The sequence below is a fragment of the Spinacia oleracea genome, chromosome 1 (genome assembly GCF_020520425.1).
Source record: "Spinacia oleracea cultivar Varoflay chromosome 1, BTI_SOV_V1, whole genome shotgun sequence".
Lineage (NCBI taxonomy): Eukaryota > Viridiplantae > Streptophyta > Magnoliopsida > Caryophyllales > Amaranthaceae > Spinacia > Spinacia oleracea.
This window is the reverse complement of record NC_079487.1, coordinates 102,504,951-102,527,621: the sequence shown is the minus strand read 5'-3', so window position 1 is coordinate 102,527,621 and position 22,671 is coordinate 102,504,951. Positions and strand designations below refer to the sequence as shown.

The 22,671-nt window shown below is 34.1% G+C and overlaps 1 protein-coding gene across 2 annotated transcripts; it reads right to left on the bottom strand.

The window, feature by feature from the left end:
* Window positions 1–9,520: 9,520 nt before the first annotated feature.
* LOC110794298 (protoporphyrinogen oxidase 2-like) lies at window positions 9,521–18,596 on the bottom strand. Of its 2 annotated transcripts, none has more exons than XM_056837886.1 (18): window positions 18,331–18,577; window positions 18,195–18,234; window positions 17,719–17,854; window positions 17,537–17,602; window positions 17,367–17,432; window positions 17,189–17,245; window positions 16,889–16,965; window positions 16,539–16,575; window positions 16,385–16,450; window positions 16,007–16,047; window positions 14,403–14,532; window positions 13,342–13,515; window positions 11,776–11,850; window positions 11,273–11,396; window positions 11,095–11,203; window positions 10,899–10,973; window positions 10,698–10,804; window positions 9,521–10,010 (listed from the first exon to the last, which is right to left on the bottom strand). In XM_056837886.1, exons 1-18 carry the CDS (start codon window positions 18,446–18,448, stop codon window positions 9,898–9,900), a joined length of 1,611 nt encoding a protein of 536 aa, XP_056693864.1. In that variant the 5' UTR covers window positions 18,449–18,577; the 3' UTR covers window positions 9,521–9,897. The 2 variants fall into 2 exon arrangements, with proteins under 2 accessions (XP_056693864.1, NP_001413364.1); NM_001426435.1 differs by having other exon boundaries at window positions 9,574–10,010; window positions 17,367–17,417; window positions 18,331–18,596.
* Between the last annotated feature and the right edge of the window lie 4,075 nt (window positions 18,597–22,671).

The following is a 22,671-nucleotide window of genomic DNA, read 5'->3' as shown; positions in this document are numbered from 1 at the left end:
GATTGTTCGTTTAATAGAATTATGTTAGGATTATTATTGTTTTAGTATGTAGTACTCATCTTTGCTGATTACGTGCTTTTGCTTGTGCATGTTGATCATGGCTATGCCTTATTGATCCTGTGATGACCCAATCTTTGGTGAGCAGTCTCTAAGGATCAATAAGCATTGTCCATCTGCAGGTTTGAAGATGTTGCATCATTGGGATCGGGAATAGAGAGCTTGTATTTAGTTTTGATTTGCTAAGTTGACTTGGGTTTGTTAATTGGGACTTTAAACTTGTCGAACTATTTATATTTCCTTATTTTCGTTGGTTGATTTTTGGGGATTAAACCTGTAATCGATTATTTATAAACCTAAAGTTAGTCTTATGTTTTCCGCTGCAAAATTCTGAATAAGCCGTTACGTTTTCACACGGGCGATAATGCTTTGATAATTCTCTACGTTTTATATTAGAAGATTATTTTAGAAAAGAGAGAATTATCGGGGTGTTACAAAGTGGTATCTAGAAGCTAAGGTTTTATTTTAATAAATTTTTAGGCGCCTATTTAAAATAAATTTCTTAAAAATCGAGATTCTATGTATTATAGTGTTCAAAAATTGGTACTTTTTTTTGGGGGGCCGATTTCATTTTACCTTGTTTGAAAGTATACGATATTCCTTATTTACGTTCGAAATCAAATTATTTTTCCAAGTTAAAGTGATACTTTGGACATTTTTATTTTTCTTATTATTTATTATTCAAACAAATAAATAAAAATAATATGAATACATTTTTTTTAAGAAGGAGTTCAATTTTTTTTTAAAAGTTGTTTCAAGAGTTAGAATTCGTTAATTAGGAAATATAAATCTTTTCGAATTAATAACTTTATTCTCGAATTTATTCGCTACGCATTTTCTTAACTTATTTCATTTTATTTATGTTATATTTTTATTTATGTTATTACTCTACGTTATAATTTTATTATATTTTCGTTCTTTTATTTCGTTATATAAATGATTCTAATGCTTTAGTTTATGAGAGATGGGTAGTATAAGAAGGGCATATAAGATAGAATTATATGTGCATTAGTAGCTAGTCAATGATAAGAAATTGATTGTTATGTATGTGCATGTGCTAATTGTTTAAGTGTTACATTTACAAGTGCATAAAGAATTGTTTGATTCCACCAAACTTATCGATTACTGAACCTTGTTTATGTTTTGGCTGGAAAATCGTTAGTGAGACCTTGAATTGTTTACTTCAGGAATAAAATGTTTCTTTCCAAGTATACCAATATAGGATCCTTCGAGAAACTTGATATAGAAACCCTAGATATTTACGTGAAGAAAATTGTGTTTGGATGTGAATATTATGCTAAAGTTCAAGGGAAACCTATCTTAATGAGAAAGGATATCATAGCAGCCACTATCATTAATTGCTTACCTAACAAATTTCCATACCTAGAACTCAAGGAAAAGTTTAAAGACATGCATTCTGATAATGGAACTCCAAACTTGGCTAAGTATGGGACTTGGGATGGTAGATGGAAATATGATTCAGAAATTCTGACCACCATTATTGAAGCGGCAGAAAGTGGGTTTAGAGACGGTAAAATCGTAGGAAGTCATGTTGGGGATTCAGTTACAGAAGAACCTATGGGAATTAGTGTAAATAATGACCTAGAGGAAAATGATGTAGCTGTGGAGAATGAGAATGTAGGTGTTGAGGCAGAGAATCCTAACCCAGCGGCTCATGAGCCAACCATTGAGATCTCTAGTGATTCGGATGCAGAGCTCGAAAGTGAACATGAGATGGCAAGTGAACCTAATCAAGATGAAGACATGGGTGAAGATGCAAACCCTGAGGAAGACCCCGATGAAGACCCTGAAGAAGAGTTCGATGATCTTGAGATCTAAATTTCACTCTGCAAGTTTCAGGAGCAATGATTAGGCAAGAGGCCACAAATATTTTGAAGTCATAAATAGTTAATTAGCTCTTTCATGTTTTAAAGAATAAGTAGCAAGCAAAGCTACAACTGTTTAAGGTTTAAGTTTATTGAAGTTTGAGATGTTCTTTATTATTTTCAAGGATGTAATAAACCTCTATGGAGTTAGCAATAAAAGTTAAAGTTTTCAAGGAATTGTTCTTTATTCTATTTTGAGGATTCCATAATACCCCAACCTCTAGGTAGTACGTCATGGATTAATTGTTTGCATACTCAATGTGAATTGTGGATCAATTTAATTGCCACAATAATATTAAATGATGAGTACATAAAGGAAGTGAGGGCCAATCTAGACCCTCATGACCAATATAATTCAAAATGTTATGCCTTACATGCAGTGTGAATGTCTTTCGTGAACTATTGAGGATGATTTTTTTTTAATGATTATTGCATCTTGTAGACGATCGTTGCACATTTGCAGACGATTGTCGTGCCTTCGTAAATGATGTGTATTAATGTGAACATTGTTGGTTGAGGCGATCTTTATTGCCAATTCAAGTATTAAATTGTATGGGATAACGTATAGGTGATGTTTCAAACCTAAAGTAGAGTATACTAATTGCAGGTCGCGTTCTAGAATGGCCAACAACAATGATCTAGCTGCTGCGATTCGCCTCTTAGCGGAAAAGCTAACCCAAGAGAGAACTGAGCGCCCCGATTCTGCAGGGGAAATGTTTGAAAGACTTTCTAAGGTTAAGCCACCGTATTTCAAGGGACAAGCAGACCCTACCTTCCTGGAAAACTGGATTAGGGAATTTGAGAAACTATTTGAGGCTGTGAGTTGCCCTGGGAGTATGAGAGTAAGTCAAGCTGTTCTATATCTAAAAGATGAAGCCGACCTTTGGTGGAAGGAAAATGGAACTAGACTAAGTGCTGTTGAGGGATTCAATTGGGATTCATTTATTGTTGCCTTGAGGGGGAAGTTTTATCCTCCTTTTATGAGAAAGCAGAAAGCGCAGGAGTTTATCAACCTTAGGATGGAGAATATGACTATTGCTGAATACTATAGCAAGTTTATAACTTTATCGAGGTTTGCACCTGAGGTGGTAGCTACTGAGGAGCTAAAGGCTCAAAGGTTTGAGCAGGGGCTGACTGATGAAATTCAACTGGGATTAGGTGGTGAAACTTTTACATCCTTAGACATAGTGTACGGGAGAGCTGCTCATATTTATGGGCTACAGTCTAGAAGGGACAAGAAAACTGTGGTAATTGGGGAAAAGAGAAAAGATTTTAATGCTGGGGGTAACCAAGAAAACTTTAAAAGGAATAGAAACGGAAATGGGAATGGAAATGGAAATTTTCAAGGAGGAAACAATCAGGGGCACCACAACAACTCGAACTCATCTGAGAGAGTGCATCATTGCAAGATGTGCAGTAACAATCACCCTGGTAAGAACTGCAAAGGAGAATTAGTGACCTGCAACTATTGTCAAAAAAGGGGACATAGGGAGTATGAGTGCTTCACTAAACACAGAAAGGAACAAAATAGTAATGGAGGTGGAAACCAAGTGAGGTTTAACCAGTCTGGAGGTCAAAATTCAAAGCCTGAAGGGGCACAAAACAATCAAGAGAACTATAATAAGCCTGCAAATGATAACAACAACCCGAATAAGGCTCCAGGAAAGTTGTACATGATGAATCAGAATGAGGATGAACGATCTGCCGATATAGATTCTGGTACTTTTCTATTAACTCCGCACAAGTTAAGCATTATTTAATTCTGGTGACTTGTTCTTTTGTTTCGTCATCTGTGGTGAAAAGTCTAAAGTTAGTAGTTTTAATGAAATAGGAATTTTGAGAATAGAATTCGTCGAAAGAGAATTTTGGTTAGCTATTCCCGGATGTGAGTTACGAGGGCGTAACTCGTTTTCTTTAAGGGGGTAGAATTCGATAGAAATTCGCGCTTTTTACCTATTTTATGGCATTTTTATGCATTTATATGCTTATTTTAGCAAATTTTACAAGTTTAGGCAAAGCAAATAGACTCTCCGCATAAGAAAAGGTGTTCATGAGTAACACAAACAGCTTTGAGTTGGCAAAAGAGTGCACATAGGTGGCACAAGTACTTCTCTAGTAAGAATAAGTTAAAAGCTTTTGGGGAAAATGTGGGAAATTTCGTGTCAAGTTTCGGGACGAAACTTCTTTTAAGAGGGGTAGATTGTAATCCCCCGTAAATTTATAAATTTTATAATATATATTAACGTACATTATTTATATTTAAATAGAATTTATGAATTTTAAGTAATAAATATATAATTAACGTATATTTATTTTATTTTAATTACGTTCTAAATATTTAACGATTTTAGAACTTTATTATATATTTAATGTATATTTAATTTTATTTAAATATATCCTAAATATTTTAACGGTTTGTGCAATCAAGAATGATTTTAGAATTTTATGTTGAAAAGAATTTGAATTACGAAATACATTGGAATTTGGAAAATAATCATAACCGGTTTTGGATTCAAACAAACTCAATTCTAATTCCTAGCCCAAGTTGACAAAGCCCAAATAGATAAACCCAAAACTCCCCACACTTGTTGAATTCACGTAAAACAAAAGAAACAAAAGCCAAAACCATTCCCTTTTCAATTTCACGTGAAAATCAAGCACCAAAAACCCTCAACCCTCATCCTCCCAATTTCGTGGAACCTGCTTCCTCTTCCTCCCTTTGCTCAGCCGCCAGCCGGCAGCCTCGCCGAACCACCGCCAGCTTCCTCTTCCGTTCGGTAATTTCGTCTTCCTCCCTCTCCCTCTTCTTCTTGCTTCTCCTTCATTCTTACTCTTCCCCTCTTTCTCACTTGCTGCTCTGTGTTCGAACCAGCAACCACCAGCCCAGCACCACCGCAGTCACCTTCGGCTCGTCGCTAACCTCTTTCCGCCACCCCTGCTCGCCGCCGCGAAACCCTATCGCCGACCAGCACGTTCTCTCTCCTCTCTGTTTCGTCACTACTCCACGCGGGCCATCACCACCTTCGGCAACCAGCCCAACCGCAACCTCCACCGCGCCCAGCCGCGTCTCCTAGCTCGCCACCACTGCCGTGCCTGCACCACCGCCGGCCAGCACTCTCCTTTCTCTCCTTTTTGGTTATTTCTTAAACCCTAAGTTATTTAAATATTTTGATTTAAGTTATTGATTTTAATTTATGTTTCTTGAATTAAATTATTAATCTTTATAGCTAAATTATAATTTTCAGATGTGATATTGATATTGTAAATTAATTAATTTCAGTTTTGGTTGATTAATATGTGAGTTAAGGTTTTAAATTAGTTTAGTGATTTAATTCATGTTTATTGAATTTAAATTATAAGTTATTATGATTAAATTATATTTTCAGATTATATATTATGTTTAAATAATAAATTCAATTTTCAGATTATGCGATTGCATTGAAATAATGATTTTTAATTATTAAAGCATGAATTTTTAAGGTTTTAATAGTTTTAAAATCATGGTATGATGTTTGTGAGTTATCAAAGTTATTGTTTTTATGATTTTAAGCATATTAATTATGGTTTGGCGAAGTTGTAAACTATTTTATATTGGTGGAATTTTAAAAAGGGATGCTTTATTGGAGCTTATGATAATTGGTGATCATTAGTGTAGTAATCACTATTCTAGGAAGTTAATTAATTAAGTTTCGATGTTAGGGAATGTTCTAAACATGTTTAGGATGTGTTTAGAATACGTTAGTGTTGCTGTAAATTATTAGGAATTGATTTGGGTATACGTTTCTTGATTATTTTAGGCGGAGAATTCTTTGTGGGTGACATTTGAATTCGTTAAAGTGGCCTATCAGTTTGTTTACACAAGGTACGTACATACTTGTGTGCTTGGAATGTGTGTGATTTGTTGAAACCATATTGAAATGATTGATGAACTTCGTTATGTTGAAACGATTGAGGAACTTGGTTATGTTGAAATTGTTGATGAACTAGGTTATGTTGAAAGTGCATGTTTAATATTGTTGGATGGACATGTTAAGCATATATATTTCGTTATGAGAATTATAGCATGTTGGTATGGATGATTGATGTGAACATGTTGGTTGGGAACATTAGATTATTATACATATTGATTCAGATCGATTGTTCATTGTTCCCTTTTAGCTTTTCACTACTTTATAAGGGCCGAGGACCTTGTTTAGTAAGTTGAAACCTTATACCCATCTAGAGGGGTTGATCAGTATTAAAGGAAAGGTTGAATTAATTGGAATAAGTCTTGTGTGACATCTCTGTGATCACTTGTTTAATTCAAAGATAAAAGAAGTTGTGTTTACTTGTTGAATATAATATTTATGTTTGATGAGTCATAACCAAGTATTAAAAGTTAAGTCATGTAAAGTGAAGCTGAGTAGCAATAGCTTTAGACTGTGCACGTCTAAAGTGACGGACAATCAGGAGTTGGGGTCATGGGTCGCCTATGGCTTTTCTGGGGCCGGATTGATCACCGGTTCTATTTTATTTAAAAGTCCCTCGATATCGCAGGTCATTGGGGTTTACGGAGTCGCGCCCGTACCTCGTCTTCCTTAGTGAAGAAGAAGAAGTTTCTAGTAGACAGCTCAGTCCATTGCCTATTTCAATTAAAATAATACTCTTGTTATAAAAGTCTAGTCCAGTCTAGCTTAGTCTAGTCAAGTGTGGTATTCAAATTAATATGTGTCGTTTGCCCTTACTTATATTTCATTAACATCATGTTAGGATTGTTCGTTTAATAGAATTATGTTATGATTATTATTGTTTTAGTATGTAGTACTCAGCTTTGCTGATTACGTGCTTTTGCTTGTGCATGTTGATCATGGCTATGCCTTATTGATCCTGTGATGACCCAATCTTTGGTGAGCAGTCTCTAAGGATCAATAAGCATTGTCCATCTGCAGGTTTGAAGATGTTGCATCATTGGGATCGGGAATAGAGAGCTTGTATTTAGTTTTGATTTGCTAAGTTGACTTGGGTTTGTTAATTGGGACTTTAAACTTGTCGAACTATTTATATTTCCTTATTTTCGTTGGTTGATTTTTGGGGATTAAACCTGTAATCGATTATTTATAAACCTAAAGTTAGTCTTATGTTTTCCGCTGCAAAATTCTGAATAAGCCGTTACGTTTTCACACGGGCGATAATGCTTTGATAATTCTCTACGTTTTATATTAGAAGATTATTTTAGAAAAGAGAGAATTATCGGGGTGTTACACCACCCCGCCTAACTTTGTCGGCATACAGTCAATTCTTTTCTAGTAGCCCCTATAAATACCAATAACCCTTTCCGGATTGAACTCCTCCCTTCCAAAAACAATATCGTTTATGTGCAGCCAAATGCTCCAAAGAAGGCCAACGAATGTTGCTGCCGCTTCTTCACCCGGGTTGTGCTTCCACATAAAGTTAAGAAAATTGCGAACCCACCTCTCCAAATTTAGGTTATGACCATCTATTCAAATTCCAAACTCAAAGGCTGCCCAAATTCGTCGAATCAGTTCACAGTCTCTTAATATATGTTCTAACGATTCCGGGGCGTTGTGGCAAAACACACACTCCACTTGAACCCCACACCTCGTCTTTGGAGACCCACCTTAGTTGCAATCGCGTTATTCATGATTTTCCAGCCAAACAGTTTGCATTTTGGCATAGTTTTCATTTTCCAGTACTTCTTCCAAAATAAGTCTTCCGAGCTCTCATGGCCCCCATTCCGAAGGAAAGTGCAACCTGATCTAACCGTGAATTTTCCGGACTCTGTGCCCCCCAAACTAGCATGTCCTCCCTTTGAGTCTTGCTTAAGTGTGTCGTGAGAATGCTTCTAGCTATCAAAGGAGGGAATAACTTCCAAATCATCGTCGCATTCCAACATCCACGCTCCGTAGCTCTGACACCCAAAGAGGCATCTCTTCATTCACCCCCATTCCATGATTCTTGAAAACTGCTTTCCCCACCTCAACCATATATCCTCCACAATGTCAATAGATTTCCCATCTCCCACTATATGTGTCAAACCCAACTTGAACGATGTGGCCGCATTGCACATACTCCTATATGCCCACGAGGCTCTGCCCACTAGCTTATTCGTGCGTGCCTGGTCAATTGGGAATTTACCATATTTTCCTTTAATCACCTGACTCACTAGTAGACTGCTCTGGGTTTGAATTCGATTCGCATTCTTGTATAAGAAAAACAGTTTACAATACATTACATAATGACAATTGACAACCCACATTGAGTAAGGTTGAGCATTTTTAAATGGCTCACATGTGAGAAATCCTCAAGTATTATTTCCTTCACTTTAGTGCTTGAAATTAGTGTCACTTTGGTTCTTGGTTAAGATGATTTTCTGGCCTTATTAAGTTATGTTTTCCTTGGTGAGGATAACTTTTGTCGAGTAGGGTCATCACCCAAAAAACAAAACTTTTGCCGAGTAGGGTCATCACCCAAAAAAAAAAAAACTTTTGCCGAGTAGGATCATCACCAAAAAAAAAAAATGCCGAGTAGGGTCGCTTTTATGACCTGTTGTTCAAAACCAGAGGTCAAGAACCAGAACTTACGACCCTGATTTGCTCCAAGGTCCAGTGAATATGCAAATTCTTACCTTCCTCCTGTTAAAAAGACATTCCTAGGACTAGGAGTGTTGAATCTGAGCAAATATGATGTGAGCTAACGCATTTAAGGTGTCTTATACTCATATAATTTTCATTTATTTTTCTGAATTTATCTTATTTGAACTTAACTGAACTTAGTTTAGTTATAAATTGTATTTGACCAACTTTTTATTCCCCTGAACTTATCTATTGAACTTTAGTGAACTTGTTTAAATTTATTTATACTTATTTTTCTTGAAATAAAATGAAAAGGGGAGCCTTAGGCCCATGAGCTTCACCAAGAAGTGTTAATTGAGCAAGGCGAAAAGAATGAGGCTCATACATTTGAATAATACAACTATACAAGTACGGAGTAACAAGTTTGAATAATTCTCTTCAGTTTGGATCCAACATGACTCAAAACTGTATCATACTAGCCAACTTTTGGTGTCCACCTAAAATACCTAATATCCCTTTACTATTTATATACACTTTTTAATGTTTACAAAGTATATACTAAGACATACATTTCCATCCAAAAAAAAAAAGAGTTGATATACATATTTTTATTAAAATATGAAGCAAATCTTTTATTCATAGCTTTATAAACACAAAAAATGGGAATTTTGGTGCAGGTCACGTGCATTTAAATCCAGTACACTTGAAATTAGGAAGTGAGGGTACCAAACAAAGGCATTATAGTTGACTTTGTTTATAGCAAAAAAAAAAAAAAACAAAAAGTAGAAAAACCATCAACCAAAACTGGAGTCGAGTCCAGATTAAAAGCCAAACCTTTTTGGCCACCCAAATGGGATTACTAAACTAATTAATTATTGCATAACTAAACTAATCAAAGTGGTATAATACGTGTAACTAACGAACAAAAAGGGATGATTTTATCCACTTTGTGGTTGAGTTGGCAACAACAACAGCCCACTCAGCTAATTTTGTTTAATTAGCTGCTAATTAATTATTTTATTATATTAATTAGAGATAAACAAGAGTGTTAATTACAAGGGGTTAAGGGCTTAATGCTGTGTGACACAATCTAACATTGGGGCCAAATTAAGGAAGGAGGCAAATTTATTGACTCCCAAAAATGAGGTTGCATTGTTAGAATTCCACCTGTACCACAAAATTCCCACTTGGGCATTTTGGTAGTGCCCTAAGTGACTTGTACAACAGTTTAATTAAACTAACCAAACCACTACCTATGACTGATTTGAGAAGAGAAGGGAATTCTTCTGAAACTGAGTTTCAGCCTTCAACTATTTCAGACTGAGTGTAGGAAGCTACACACAATCACGTCGATGTGTTTCCTCGAATTATAAATGACTTTATTATATAGTCTCCTCGGTCATCTTGTTAGACTCGAGATAGGATATCGCAAGCTCGGCAGCTTTGTATCCAGAGGCTATTGACTTTCCCACAGACAGTCCACCCTTATGGTTACCTGAAAAAACAGCACAGAAAAGACCATTACATATTGGGGTAGTCGGATTAACTTTTCACAAAAGTAGAAAACAGAACTACCCTGATAGATGATAATTCTAGTCAAGTCAATTGTCCCTTTACTTTGATTTGATGTCTCAAACGAGATGTTTTTAAAAGAAACAATCAGAATATCAAGCAACATCAAACACACAACTTCAGCTTTCAGAAGATGGGAATTCTACATATACCACAATTTTGCATTTAGGCTCTGTTTGGTTTGGTGTAAAACGTTTTCAGTACAAAATGATTTTCCATAAGGGAAAACGCAATTCCAAACTAGTTTTCCTTTGTTTGGTTGCTTAAAAGAAAAGCGGAGAAGATGATGGTGAATAATGAGGGGAAGAAGGAGATGGAGGTGAGGAGGAAAGGTGGAAAAGTGGTTTCCCTCCCTTTCAAATGGAAAAAGGATTTTCCACCTTTGAGGGAGTTATGGAAAATTGTTTTTCATCCTTGTCAAACCAAATAAAGTAAAATGATTGAAAAGGGGAAAATCATTTTCCACGAAAAAAACGTTTTACACCCTACCAAACAGAGCCTAAAAACAATAACTTGCTGGAAATTACTCTCTGCGACACTCTGCTGTTACAAGTCAACGCTCCTGATAGACTTTAAAAGAACTCTATTGTACAAGCAAATGAGAGGTTACCTGCGTAAAAAAGTCCAGGAAGGTCCCTTTCCATCTTCTCTATTGCTCTAAGAACTGAGTCGTAATTGCGTCCATAAAGAGGGAATGCTTTGCTCCAGTAAAAATGACTGTTGTCAACAATTGCAAGGTTAGTTTCAATGACCCTCGTCACAATTCAAACAGAACAAAATCGTGTAAAGTTATGTGAATGATAATCAATACTTCACAAAAGTAGGTTCGCCCTCGGTGCCCAACAGCTGCTGGAGGTCAGAAGAAACTATTTGCTTCAGTTCATCCCTAAAATCAACAACAAATCCAAAGGAATAAAATTAGTAAGAAAGAGTGGCAGAAAGGTGGAAATGATCAGCACTAGGATTACAAATTAACAGACATCAAAAACATTGAGAAATGTCATTACGTTGAAGCTTTTGCAAGTTCTCTATTTCTGCTACCTCCAACAAAGGTAGTGTATAGATACACATCAGAGGGAGCACGATCAGGAAACATCATTGAGGAAAACAAAGTACCTGAGATGCTAAGAAACTAGCATTAGATGTAATAATATGATTTATTACACAAGAAAATCAGAAAATTACCAAGAGTCTTCAGCCCATTATGTTGCTCATTAGAGGGTACAAGAACACCAAAACCCTCAAGAGGTCTCTTCACATTGGTCTTCTTGAATGTAGTAATAATAACAGAGAGGGGTAGACAGCTCACCTGCTCAGGAGTAATCAAACTTAACACATCAGTACTGACCTAGGGATAAGGAGGCAATTATGAAATCATAAAAAATCAACTAATAAAGGCTGAGGACTAGCTAGTTAGGATTAATAAATATATAATGAAGCTAGATGAGATCAAGGGAAATTTTATGGTACTTAAAGAAGAATTGAGGAAGGTAAGTCGATTACGCAAATGAATCAATCAATGAACAAAATCCAATCTAGCGTGTGCTAGGAAAAGAGTGAACAGGTATGGGAAGTCTTAATTTTACAACTGAAATAACGTAAAGAAGCATTTACAAACCACCATATCAAGCATATTTACGTACGTACTTCATTCCTCAAAAAGTTCTACCTACAACGAAAATACATACCTCTGGAATGAAGTCAAGAGAAAATGGGTTTCCACCTTTCATAATCTTCAGTTCTTTGACATTATTGATTGGGGCCTGTCATAGAATCAAACAGATAGAATATATTCAATAGAAGGAGAAGTATGGAATTTTATATACATTAACTGATAAAAAACTATCAATGGGCAAGTAGAGCCTAACAAAATCATCAGGTTTCCATTTACCATCTAGCAGGTAGATGGACACAGAGATCAATTTTGACCACAGGAACATAAAAGTACAGAACATATAAAAGAAACAAACTGTAAATGTTATGGAAGTTGAAATTATACAGCCAATGTGGAGATTACATGACCTTTTCATGCAAGAAATGCTATACAGCTTATAACTCTCAATGAATATCCCTGCTTCTCTTGCTACCCAATATTTATTTTTCCTTAAACACCAAAAAGGAGTAAATATAAACAATAAACGTGCCAGACCCAAAAGTGTGTGACTCATGCCTACACCATGTAAATATGATGTGATACACAATGTCGAGGAGATGATACCATGAAAATTTTAAATATATAGTCACCTCATTCAACTGTCATATTTGCATCTAGGGGATAGCAAACAATTCTGTAAACAAATTCAAATATACTTTAGCCCAGAATCTTCAGGAATCATTTTCATATCTTCCCAGTTACTATCTTCCCTTTACGGCCAGAGGTTACTAATTGAATAATCTTTGATTTCTTGACCTTGACTCCTTGAAGGAACAAATTAGGAATGAAGATTTTCGGAAGAAAGTTGGACTTGCTGATATTGAGGATAAGACAAGGGAGAATCTGCTACGTTGGTTATGGCATGTGAGACGTCGACCAGAAGATGCGCCAGTAAAGAAAGTGGAAGGATGAGATTAAGAAATTTTCAAAAGAAGCCGAGGGAGGCCAAAGATGACTAGGATAAAGGGAGTTAAGAATCCCATGAAGAAAATGGATTTGCATGAGCATGTAGCACTAAATAGTAGCTACTGAAGGAAGAGGATCGTTCTGGATGACAACGAGAAATAAATTCCTGGTTCATGAAGCCGACCCATTCTTTTGGGAATAAGGCTTTGGTTGTTTTATTGTTGATTTCTTGACCAATGTCCAGTGGTAGGGAGCTCACTGCTCAGTTCAGATATTTACTGTACCTCCGGTTTTTGTAAGTTGCTACATTTTTTCTTTTGACACTACTCACACAATCTACTTTGATTCCTCACTGAACGCTAGACAAAAATCACAAAATACTAAGCTTGATCCATGGAACTTTTCCCAGGAATAAATTTTATGCAGGAGGGGTGATGCTAGGGCCTGTGCAATCAACTCAAAACATTTTAACATTAAGGAGGCACCTAGGTGACAGACTTTTCTGTAGAAAGAAAAGGGGGGTCATAAAGGCATGGTTACAAATCAGATTTTTTTTATTTAAAAAAAGACCTGAATGTTTGAAATATTCCTCTCTGACCCTATAGCATGAATGCAAACCAGAATAGCAGCTGATCACAATATCTCACAAAAGAAGTAAGTGCCCTGAGAGTTGGTAAAGTAAGCAAAAACTTACGGTCACAACGACAGCATCATATGGTTGATCTTGGATGGTGCTGTTTGACATAGAAGACACTGACCAATTCTCTGATGTAAGGCTTCCATTATGGCTGTATGACAATGAAAGAACCTCAGACTGGAGTTTGAGTTCATCTTCACCAAACTCTTTGCATATAGTGTCAACTAGTGTCTGGGAAAGATAAATTAATCAGTAAAAAGAAAGAAACAAAAATTATATCAGTAAACAAAACAGAACTTCTGTGAAATTGTTAAGGGAGCCATAGGTCAAAGTCAAGGTGTCTCAATGCACCTTACTTGCAAACTTGCAAGCAGACTTTGACAGAGACTTCATTTGTATTAAACGCTTGCAATCATTAGATGCATGCCACCTGACTTCAACTTAATTATGTTATACAAAAATGTTCACTAGGAAATTGCTTGCCCTCCTTGTATTCTAAACAGTGGAAAAGAAAATGAAAGAAAAGAAAAATGACTCCAACAGTATGCAGCCTATCCCCCTCTCCTACTCCTCAACGCCAAAACCCCTACCAAAATCCAGTACATCAGTCTAAGTCTTATAAATCATGGAAAGATTCCTTCAGAGACGATTTCAAATTATCCAACCAACTTCCATCCCCAGATCAGCTTATATCTTATATAATATTTCCCCTGCTTTCTCGCAACTAAATGGGCCAAACAACATTATATTGTTTGTCCATGCCTTATTTATAGTAAAGCCTATAATCAAGGCTCTGTGTCTCTAATTGTGACATCAATGCACTACTCGCCTCCCCGGCCCCAATATGAAAGTGTATTTAGGTGATACCTTTGATACTAGGAAGAGGTTGAATCACCTTCCAAAAGGAGATAAAACCTGATAGAGAAGATGTGACAGTCACCTGCATCTAGGAAAGGTCCCTTATCTGGTTCTCTCCATCTTATTAATAAAATTAAATCACTTTCGATCCTTCTGAGACCAGTTTAAATAATATTCTAGATTTCTACCTAAAGTTTGAAGGGATTACAGAAGTAGTACAAAATGGTACAGACAGTGACATTAAAGCTATATGTGAATACCTGCATTCCACCCTGAAAAGAAAACGAACCACGTACACGTGGCTTCTTATTAGAAGATTGCTTTTCTCCACCCTTTTCCTTCTTGGATGACAGTTTAGACTGAATGAATCCAGAAATCACTGAACCAAACCTGGTGGATAATGGATTCATGCACACAATTCATTAGAAATGGTCACTTAACAAATCAGCAGGGAAATCATATTTGTAATGGACATGTCAGGTCCCGCCGGAACCATGTCATGCAGTTTAAATATTCTCATTACAAATAGCTACCTGATTGAACCAGTAATACTGACAAACACTACCAGTTGCATTTAGCTGAAAATTACTCTGTTCTTGACTTAATCTAATTCACCAACCAAAACCAACAACAGTTAACTAGAAATACAAAGATGGGCTCCGAGAAAGCAAAAGAATATGATTGCACTTGATAAATAAAGAAAAATATCCACCCAGAAAAGTGCGCTTATGGAAGAAAGCGACCAGCATAATTTAGAAGTCTGTACATAAGATACAAAAAAAACGAAATGGTCTTACAGAAGAAGGCAGAGCAATCCCATATTTTCCCGTAAGAAGAATTAGGTTATATCATACTCTAGGACTATATTATTAAGATATTGTTTTTCCTATTATTACCACCAATAATGTGGAAAACACTTTCAACGGTCTTTCTCATTGTCCACTAATGTGTTTAAACCAAAAATCTACCACCCATTTCAAACTTCAACTAGCGGCTGGTCAAATAAATTTATAAACAAACTTGCCAACTCAACTTCAAAGCATTTAGTAAGGAGTCTTCTTTTGTAAAAGAAGAGTAAGTTCACGTCTCATTGCATGGAAATATTAAAGATATTTGGAGAGAATTCTTCTGACCTCCTTAGTTTCAGATTGTCAACCCCCCTTTCCTTTTGCAGTTTCATCTGCCATCTTCCCTCCCTTTCTCCCTCCCCCCCCCCCCCCCCTTCCCTCTTCCTATTCCACATCAAGGCTTCAACCCTCCTTCCCTCTTCCTATTCCACATCAAGGCTTCAACAGAAAAACAAAGTAAAGGGAATTACAAGGTGTCTATATTTTCCAATTATCCAAAGTTTTGAAGAATGGAAGCAATACAGGGTTCAATGTGTTCTTTTGAAGTTTTCATGGTAAAGGATCATAAAGAGAGCTAATATGAAGAGTGCAAAAGGTTTTTATGGCAATTATGTACACTTCTAACAAATCAGCTCGCCTTTTGCCCAAATAATCAAGTCAACCATCACATCTATCACTAGTGGAATGACTAAATGTGTTAAGAGTATGGTGCGATGAATTCATCACTCAGCAGTTGCGAATTAGCAACAGATTTTAATCCGCTGTCGTGTTTTTAAATTTATGTGTTAAGATGTCTAAGAAAAGTTGATATAAAATTATTGTACAGTAAGAGCTTTTCACTAACAGCTATATAATCAATTATTTGCTAATTGCTATATAATCAATTGGCAAAAGCAACATTGAATATCAGGAGAATTTAACACAAAATAGTCAAGAAAACTGAGAAGTAAACAAATACATCAATGGATAAACTAACATGTATGTCAGATAAAAAATAAAGGATTTAAGGTCAATACCTGTTCTCAATATTCCATAATTCTGGAAATGCATGACGCATCTGCACAAGAAATAAGACATGAATACAATGGTTAATTCCTTACAGTGGCTTTCTAAAAAAAAGGACAAAAGAGAAGAACATCAAGACAAGCATCAAAAGGAACAAAATAATTAACAATAAAGATAATATTGATACATCAAATAAATGTGACTCAAGTTAAATTGAACTTTCTTTTGGAGCATGGGTAATACAGTAGTAAAAATGTACAGCATGGGACCTAAAAGTTATTTCTGAATATAAAAAAAAAGCTATATCTTTCTAAGGAAGCACAACTGAAAAAGAATTTGTTTACAACCTCCCACAACTGGGAAGAACTGAAACACAAAATATTACTTACAGAAAGAGATTGAGGATCTCCACCACTTGTACCCGCGACAAAAGGATCAATTAAATAATCAACAAACTACATAGAAATATATTTATCAGCAACATTCGAATAGAAGAGAAACATACGTTACTTAATTGAAATGACTCAGACACGGTAAGCATACCTCTTTCCCAAAATGCCGCTCAAAAAACTCAGCCACACTGCAGAAAACCAGACAGTTTTGTCAATCCAGCAAGTCACACAATCACAAATAACTACAAAGAAGTTGCACAAGCCCTTCACACTTAATTAAGCTCTTCTTTGATGCTAGAATATTATTGCCAATTCAATAGAGGGTAAAACAAGCAATAAGTTCGTTTATTGAAATTGATTGAGCAATACCCCCAGGACTCAGGAATTTTCAAGATTGTAGTTTGAAATGTATGCTCAGCTCTCGGAAGGAAGATTAGAAGCAAAGTGTCATAAATCTCAGCAACAGAAACTTATAATGTTCAAAGAAGGATGGACAGTTACCTTTCTTGGGCATTCTCGTCAGAAACCTTAGCACCATTGTGTTTTTTCCAAAGAAAAGGTTCCAACATAATTTGTAGCTGAGCAAGAAACAGCGACAGTTTGTCAATAAAAATTTTGCAGCTCAAAAAAAAATAAGTTGCAACAAATTATTGCAGCAAAAAAAAGAAGAGGCTATGCAAGCGAAGTTGCATTTGTATTTCCTCCTTTTCAAATCCTAATCATTCATTGCATATTTTGCACACACCAAAAGTTTAGAAGTCAATGAACTCTCAACATCAATTATTTGTTAACAGAAATGACCTTAGATTTTGCTGAAAGGATATTGCTCTTCAGGAGCGCAACTGGATTTGAAGGTAACTGCAAACAATAACAAGCAACTGTAAATACGATGGCGAGAAGGGAACATGCCTCATCCATCACCTTTTATTTAGAGTTAGAAGATAATTACAATGGTCAAAAGAAAAAGCAGCAAACTAACCAGCACAGGAAGACCATCTCTGGCAATGTATCTTTTGTTTTGTGAAATTGGCTGTGAAAGAGTAAGCTATCAAATAAAACCTTACTATGAAACTACGAAGCATTCTACGATATACGAAGCTGCAATAATAGCTAAAACAATGGCAATCTTAAGATATACCAAAGACTTACTAGCTGTAGCTTCTCACGAATCCCGAGATCATCAAACAAACTCGTGACCTCCTCATCGCTCTCTGTCTGCAAACATAGTAGGTGATGACAAGTTAATCACAATAACCAACACAAAATTGAACAAAAATCCAGAAATTAACTTCTAGCTAAAGTGTAAGACCTGCAATGTTCACAAACATTACCATGGTATTTGCCCCTTCATCCCAAATCAAACCATCCTTTACAACAGTTTTGAGTTTCCCACCAGCTCTACTATCAGCTTCAAACAATGTCACATTCAAGCCATTCGATTTTAGCTTATACGCCGCAGCAAGTCCACTACAATTCCGCAAAAACAATACAGCAAATGAATAAACTCGGACATATAACAGAAACTGAAAAGTATTCTCTTATGTTAATCAAGAAATTCAAACATCCCCTTCATCCAAATAAGTATGTGCATCTATAAATATGATCCCAACCCCATTTCTTTGAACAATACATAAAGGGGAATTCTGCATTAGTTTGGAACATCTAAATTCAAAAACTTCAAACAGATTGTTAATCCAGAAATTATAGCAAAATTGTGGCCATTTGCATTACAATTATCATATAAATTGCACCCAAAAAATGTATTTTTGAAAAGAAAAAAAAAATCAGCAGGAAACAGTAAGATTACCTAACACCAGCACCAACAACAGCAACCCTTTTAGCAGAAACTTGGGGAAAAACCCCAAAATTAAGAAGAAAATGTCAGAAACATAGAAAAGCGGCAAAATGTGTAATGAAAATGGAAAGGGATAGAGTTGACTAACTGGGTTGATTGACTTGATTTCGCTCAGAAACGTTGCCCATAACTGGGTTGTTCTTGGTGGGTGAAACCAGCGATAAACCCAGATTAGTTGATAGCTGGGAAACCGGTAGTATTACCATTCGATCAGTTGGAATATGCAAACGGATGAGCAGTAAATTTGATACAATTCGTGTGCAGTGAAGTGCTAACTAAGAAAGAGGCGTTTGGTACGTGGGAGTTGCTGGGAATGGGACTTTTCTGTTTTCATCACTCCTAAGGGCCCGCCTGGTATGAGAGTAATGGCAGGGAAAAAGATAAAGCAGTAATAATTCTGAGTTTTTTTTAAGTTTGGATTGGGGATAATTAGTTAGTGGGGTAACTTATTCCCCTAAAATGGGGGTTAATTGTTACAATTCCACTTGTATGGACCCGGTTCACCATAAGATTACCATGGACCAGGGTAATTAGGTAATTTTAACAGTGAGTAAATTATAGAAACTGTAGGTTTTGTAAAGTAACTATATCTCCAGAATAATAACTATAAACATAATAATGATAAGAATAACTATTCTATCATAAGAGTAACTATATCATATAGAAAAGTAATTTTAACTGTAAAACAATTACTACTATATATTCATTCTTGCAGACAAAAAGAGTAAATTATAAGTAGAAACTATAGGTTCCGTAAAGTAACTATATTTTCAGAATAGTAACTATGAAATAAATAATAATAATAATAATAATAATATAGTAACTTCGATGAGAACAATTATTCTATCCAAAGATTAACTATATTATATAGAAAAATAACTTTAGCTGTAAAACAATTACTATATTATAAAAATTAACAATATGATATAGATGGTTTAGAGGTCATATAGTAATTTTTTCTATTATATATCACATAATTACTTAAATATAAAAGAGTAACTATATCAAAAGTAACAGTAATTATAACTCTTGAACAATAATAAAGAAAACATTAACTACTTGGTTAGTTGTTTTAGCTACGACATTCTAATTCTTTGCATCTATTAAATAAACCATGTTAAACTCAAATGTTTTTTGAACTAAAAAATAATAATCGATACGTCCACGTGGACCACGTCTCTTTTTTCCACCAACACATCATGTCCTTCCTCTACCACGTTCTTGGTTTCCATTGTTGTTAGGATTTTCTTCTTCTCCTCCTGCTTTTGTTTTCCTTGCAGAATTTATTCTTTGCACGATTTCAATTCTAGGTGCATCATATTTGTATTTCTGTCATATTTGTATTTCTGAATCAAAAATATTTAAACTAAGTTAATAATTTAACATTTAAATATGAAAAAAGAACATAGTAACTATGTAAAACGTGTAGTTTCTATTATGCATCATGTAGTAACTCTTACAATTAACGATGGTAAAATACTTGCAGAATTGCATATATGGTTATTGTTATTGTTATAGTCATATAGTTACTGTCAAAATAATATAGTCACTTTTATTAATAATAACATGGAGTACAAAGAAAGATCATAAAAAGAACATAATGATAAGATAATAACTATTAAAAATATATAGTTACTATTATACATGATATAGTAACTCCTAATATTAATGATAGTCATATACGAGCAAGGTTGTAGATATAGTTATTGTTATGATCATATAGTTGTTGTGATCATAACATAGGAACTCTTATTACTAATAACATAGAAGACAACAAAGAACATAAAAAGAACATTATAATATACACAAAAAACTATACCAAACATATAGTTACTATAATACAAGATATAATACCTATAAATATTATTGATGGTAATTTAGTCACAGAGTTGCAGACATAGTTGATGTGATGATAATAATATAGTAACTCTATCCATAATACAGTAACTATATCATTAAAAAATATAGAATAACATAAAAACATGCACATAACATAATAAACTAACATAGTACTTATTTCAAAAATATAGTAACTATATAAAACGTACAATAACTATTAAAGAAAATAAACATATGGTAACAAGTCATGATCAAATAAACATAATATCTATTTCAAACATATAGTAACTATATAAATAATATAGTAACTATAGAATAAAATAAACATATGGTAACACATTATGATAAAATAAACATAGTACCTATTTCAATCATATAGTAACTAATATAATAATATAGTAACTATTGTACACATATAGTAACCATTATAATTACACAACAACTACCTTAACATATAGTGACTATTATTATAATATAGTAACTATTGCACAAATATAGTAACCATTATAATCATATAGTCACTATCTAAGAAGCAGACAAAAATATACTCGAAATAACATATTACATAATGTAATCGTATAGTAACTATTATTTATCAAAAAGTCACTATAAACTGTTCATAACATATTAACTATCTTAAACACATAGTTATTGTTTTAAATTTATAATAACTTTCTAAAAAATATAGTAACTATTTTAAACACATAGTTACTGTTTTAAAGTTATAGTAATTTTTAAAAAAATATAGTTACTCTAAAAACTACTACTAACATAAACACAATGAATATTTCAATGACTATTAAAAACATTATTTCACAACATAAATTAAAGGTAACTATATCATTTATATACTAACTATATATATGAAATACTAACCCTAATTTCACCCAAACAACAAACACTATTTCTACCTCTTGTGCTTTGCTGCATCAATTCTTAAAGTTCACAGCCTTTGTCTCTTTTTTTCTAAATTTAAGGCATTATTTCTTCTTATACACATGATATTGTAAAGTATTTTTGGAGATTCGTCACTAGATAGTGCAACTTTAGGACCTGGAATAACATGTGATTGATACTTCGTATTATTTTCTTATACAAATATCAAATATATAATAACTATATAAACCATATAGTAACTATATAAAACATATAGTGACTATTATTAAAATGTATTAACTATTGAACACATATAGTAACCATTATAATCATATAGTCACTATCTAAGAAGCGGACAAATACATTCTCTAAAAAACATAGTACATAATGTAATCGTATAGTAACTATTATTTATCAAAAAGTCACTATAAACTGTTCATAACATAATAACTATCTTAAAGACATAGTTACTGTTTTAAACTTATAATAACTTTCTAAAAAATATAGTGACTATTTTAAACACATAGTTACTGTTTTAAAGTTATAGTAACTTTTAAAAAAAAGTATAGTTACTCTAAAAACTACTACTAACATAAACACACAACGAACATTCCAGTGACTATTAAAAACACTAATTCGCAACATAAATTAAAGGTGACTATATCATTTATATACTAACTATGTGAAACACATATATATACTAACCCTAATTTTTACAAAACAACAAACATTTCGAATCACTCAACAAAATAATAACTATTGTACACATATAGTAACTGTTGTACACATATAGTAACCATTAAAATAATATAGTAACTGTTGTCACATATAGTAACCATTAAAATTACATAGTACCTCTTTAAACCATATAGTTACTGTATTACTCATATAGTTACTATTTAAAATCGTGAAGTCACTGATCGAATTCGCGAAGTGAAAACGATACTTCGGTAAAACACAAACATTAATTTCTTCAAAACAACAAATATTTTCAATTTTAAATAAAAATAGACTTAAAATTCTTTAAAAAACAACAAACCGAGATGTGATCTCTAAAAATTCTTGCGAAGATTTGTAGGCGAGCGCAAATTCTTCGTTTCGATTTCGGCAACGACGAACCTCCTTCTTGATCTACTACTTCCTCCAATTTTTCCTCGTCAAATAGATCCAATCATAAGAATTATAAGATAATTACGAAAAAAATCGAACAAAACCTAGAAATTTGGGCTAAATTTTGAAAAGCATAGAGAGAAAATGAAGAGAGAGAAAATGAAAGAGAATGAACAGAATGTAGATCTGAAATTTTGAAAAATAAAAAAGTTTAAAACGTATATAAAGTGGGCTAGACACAAATCGCATTAAAACTCTTCAAAACACATAGTAACTCTTTAAAACACATAGTTACTGTAATACGGATATAGTTACTATTTAAAATTACAAAATAACTGTCACATGACAGTTACATATGTTACCCATAAAAATTACTCTGTTGCCTTGGTCCACGCTAAGTTAGCATGGACCAGGTTTATATTAGTGTAAATATTAATATTTAACCCCTTAATGATTATTGGCATTCCAGGCAGGCCCTAAGTCCTAATTAACTCCTAAAGAACAATATCAGTAGAAAATGCTAAAAAAGTCTAATTTGTTGTAAGGTACTCCCTCCGTTTCTTATTGTTGTATCCGTTTCCATTTTAAGCGTTTCATATTGTTG

Coding starts and splice junctions, on each gene's coding strand:
- LOC110794298 (XM_056837886.1), bottom strand. CDS start 18,448: ATGGTAATACTACCGGTTTCCCAGCTATCAACTAATCTGGGTTTATCG. Junction 17,246..17,366: donor GAGATGGTCTTCCTGTGCTG/GTTAGTTTGCTG, acceptor TATTGTTTGCAG/TTACCTTCAAATCCAGTTGC. Junction 14,533..16,006: donor TTATGGAATATTGAGAACAG/GTATTGACCTTA, acceptor ATTATCCACCAG/GTTTGGTTCAGTGATTTCTG.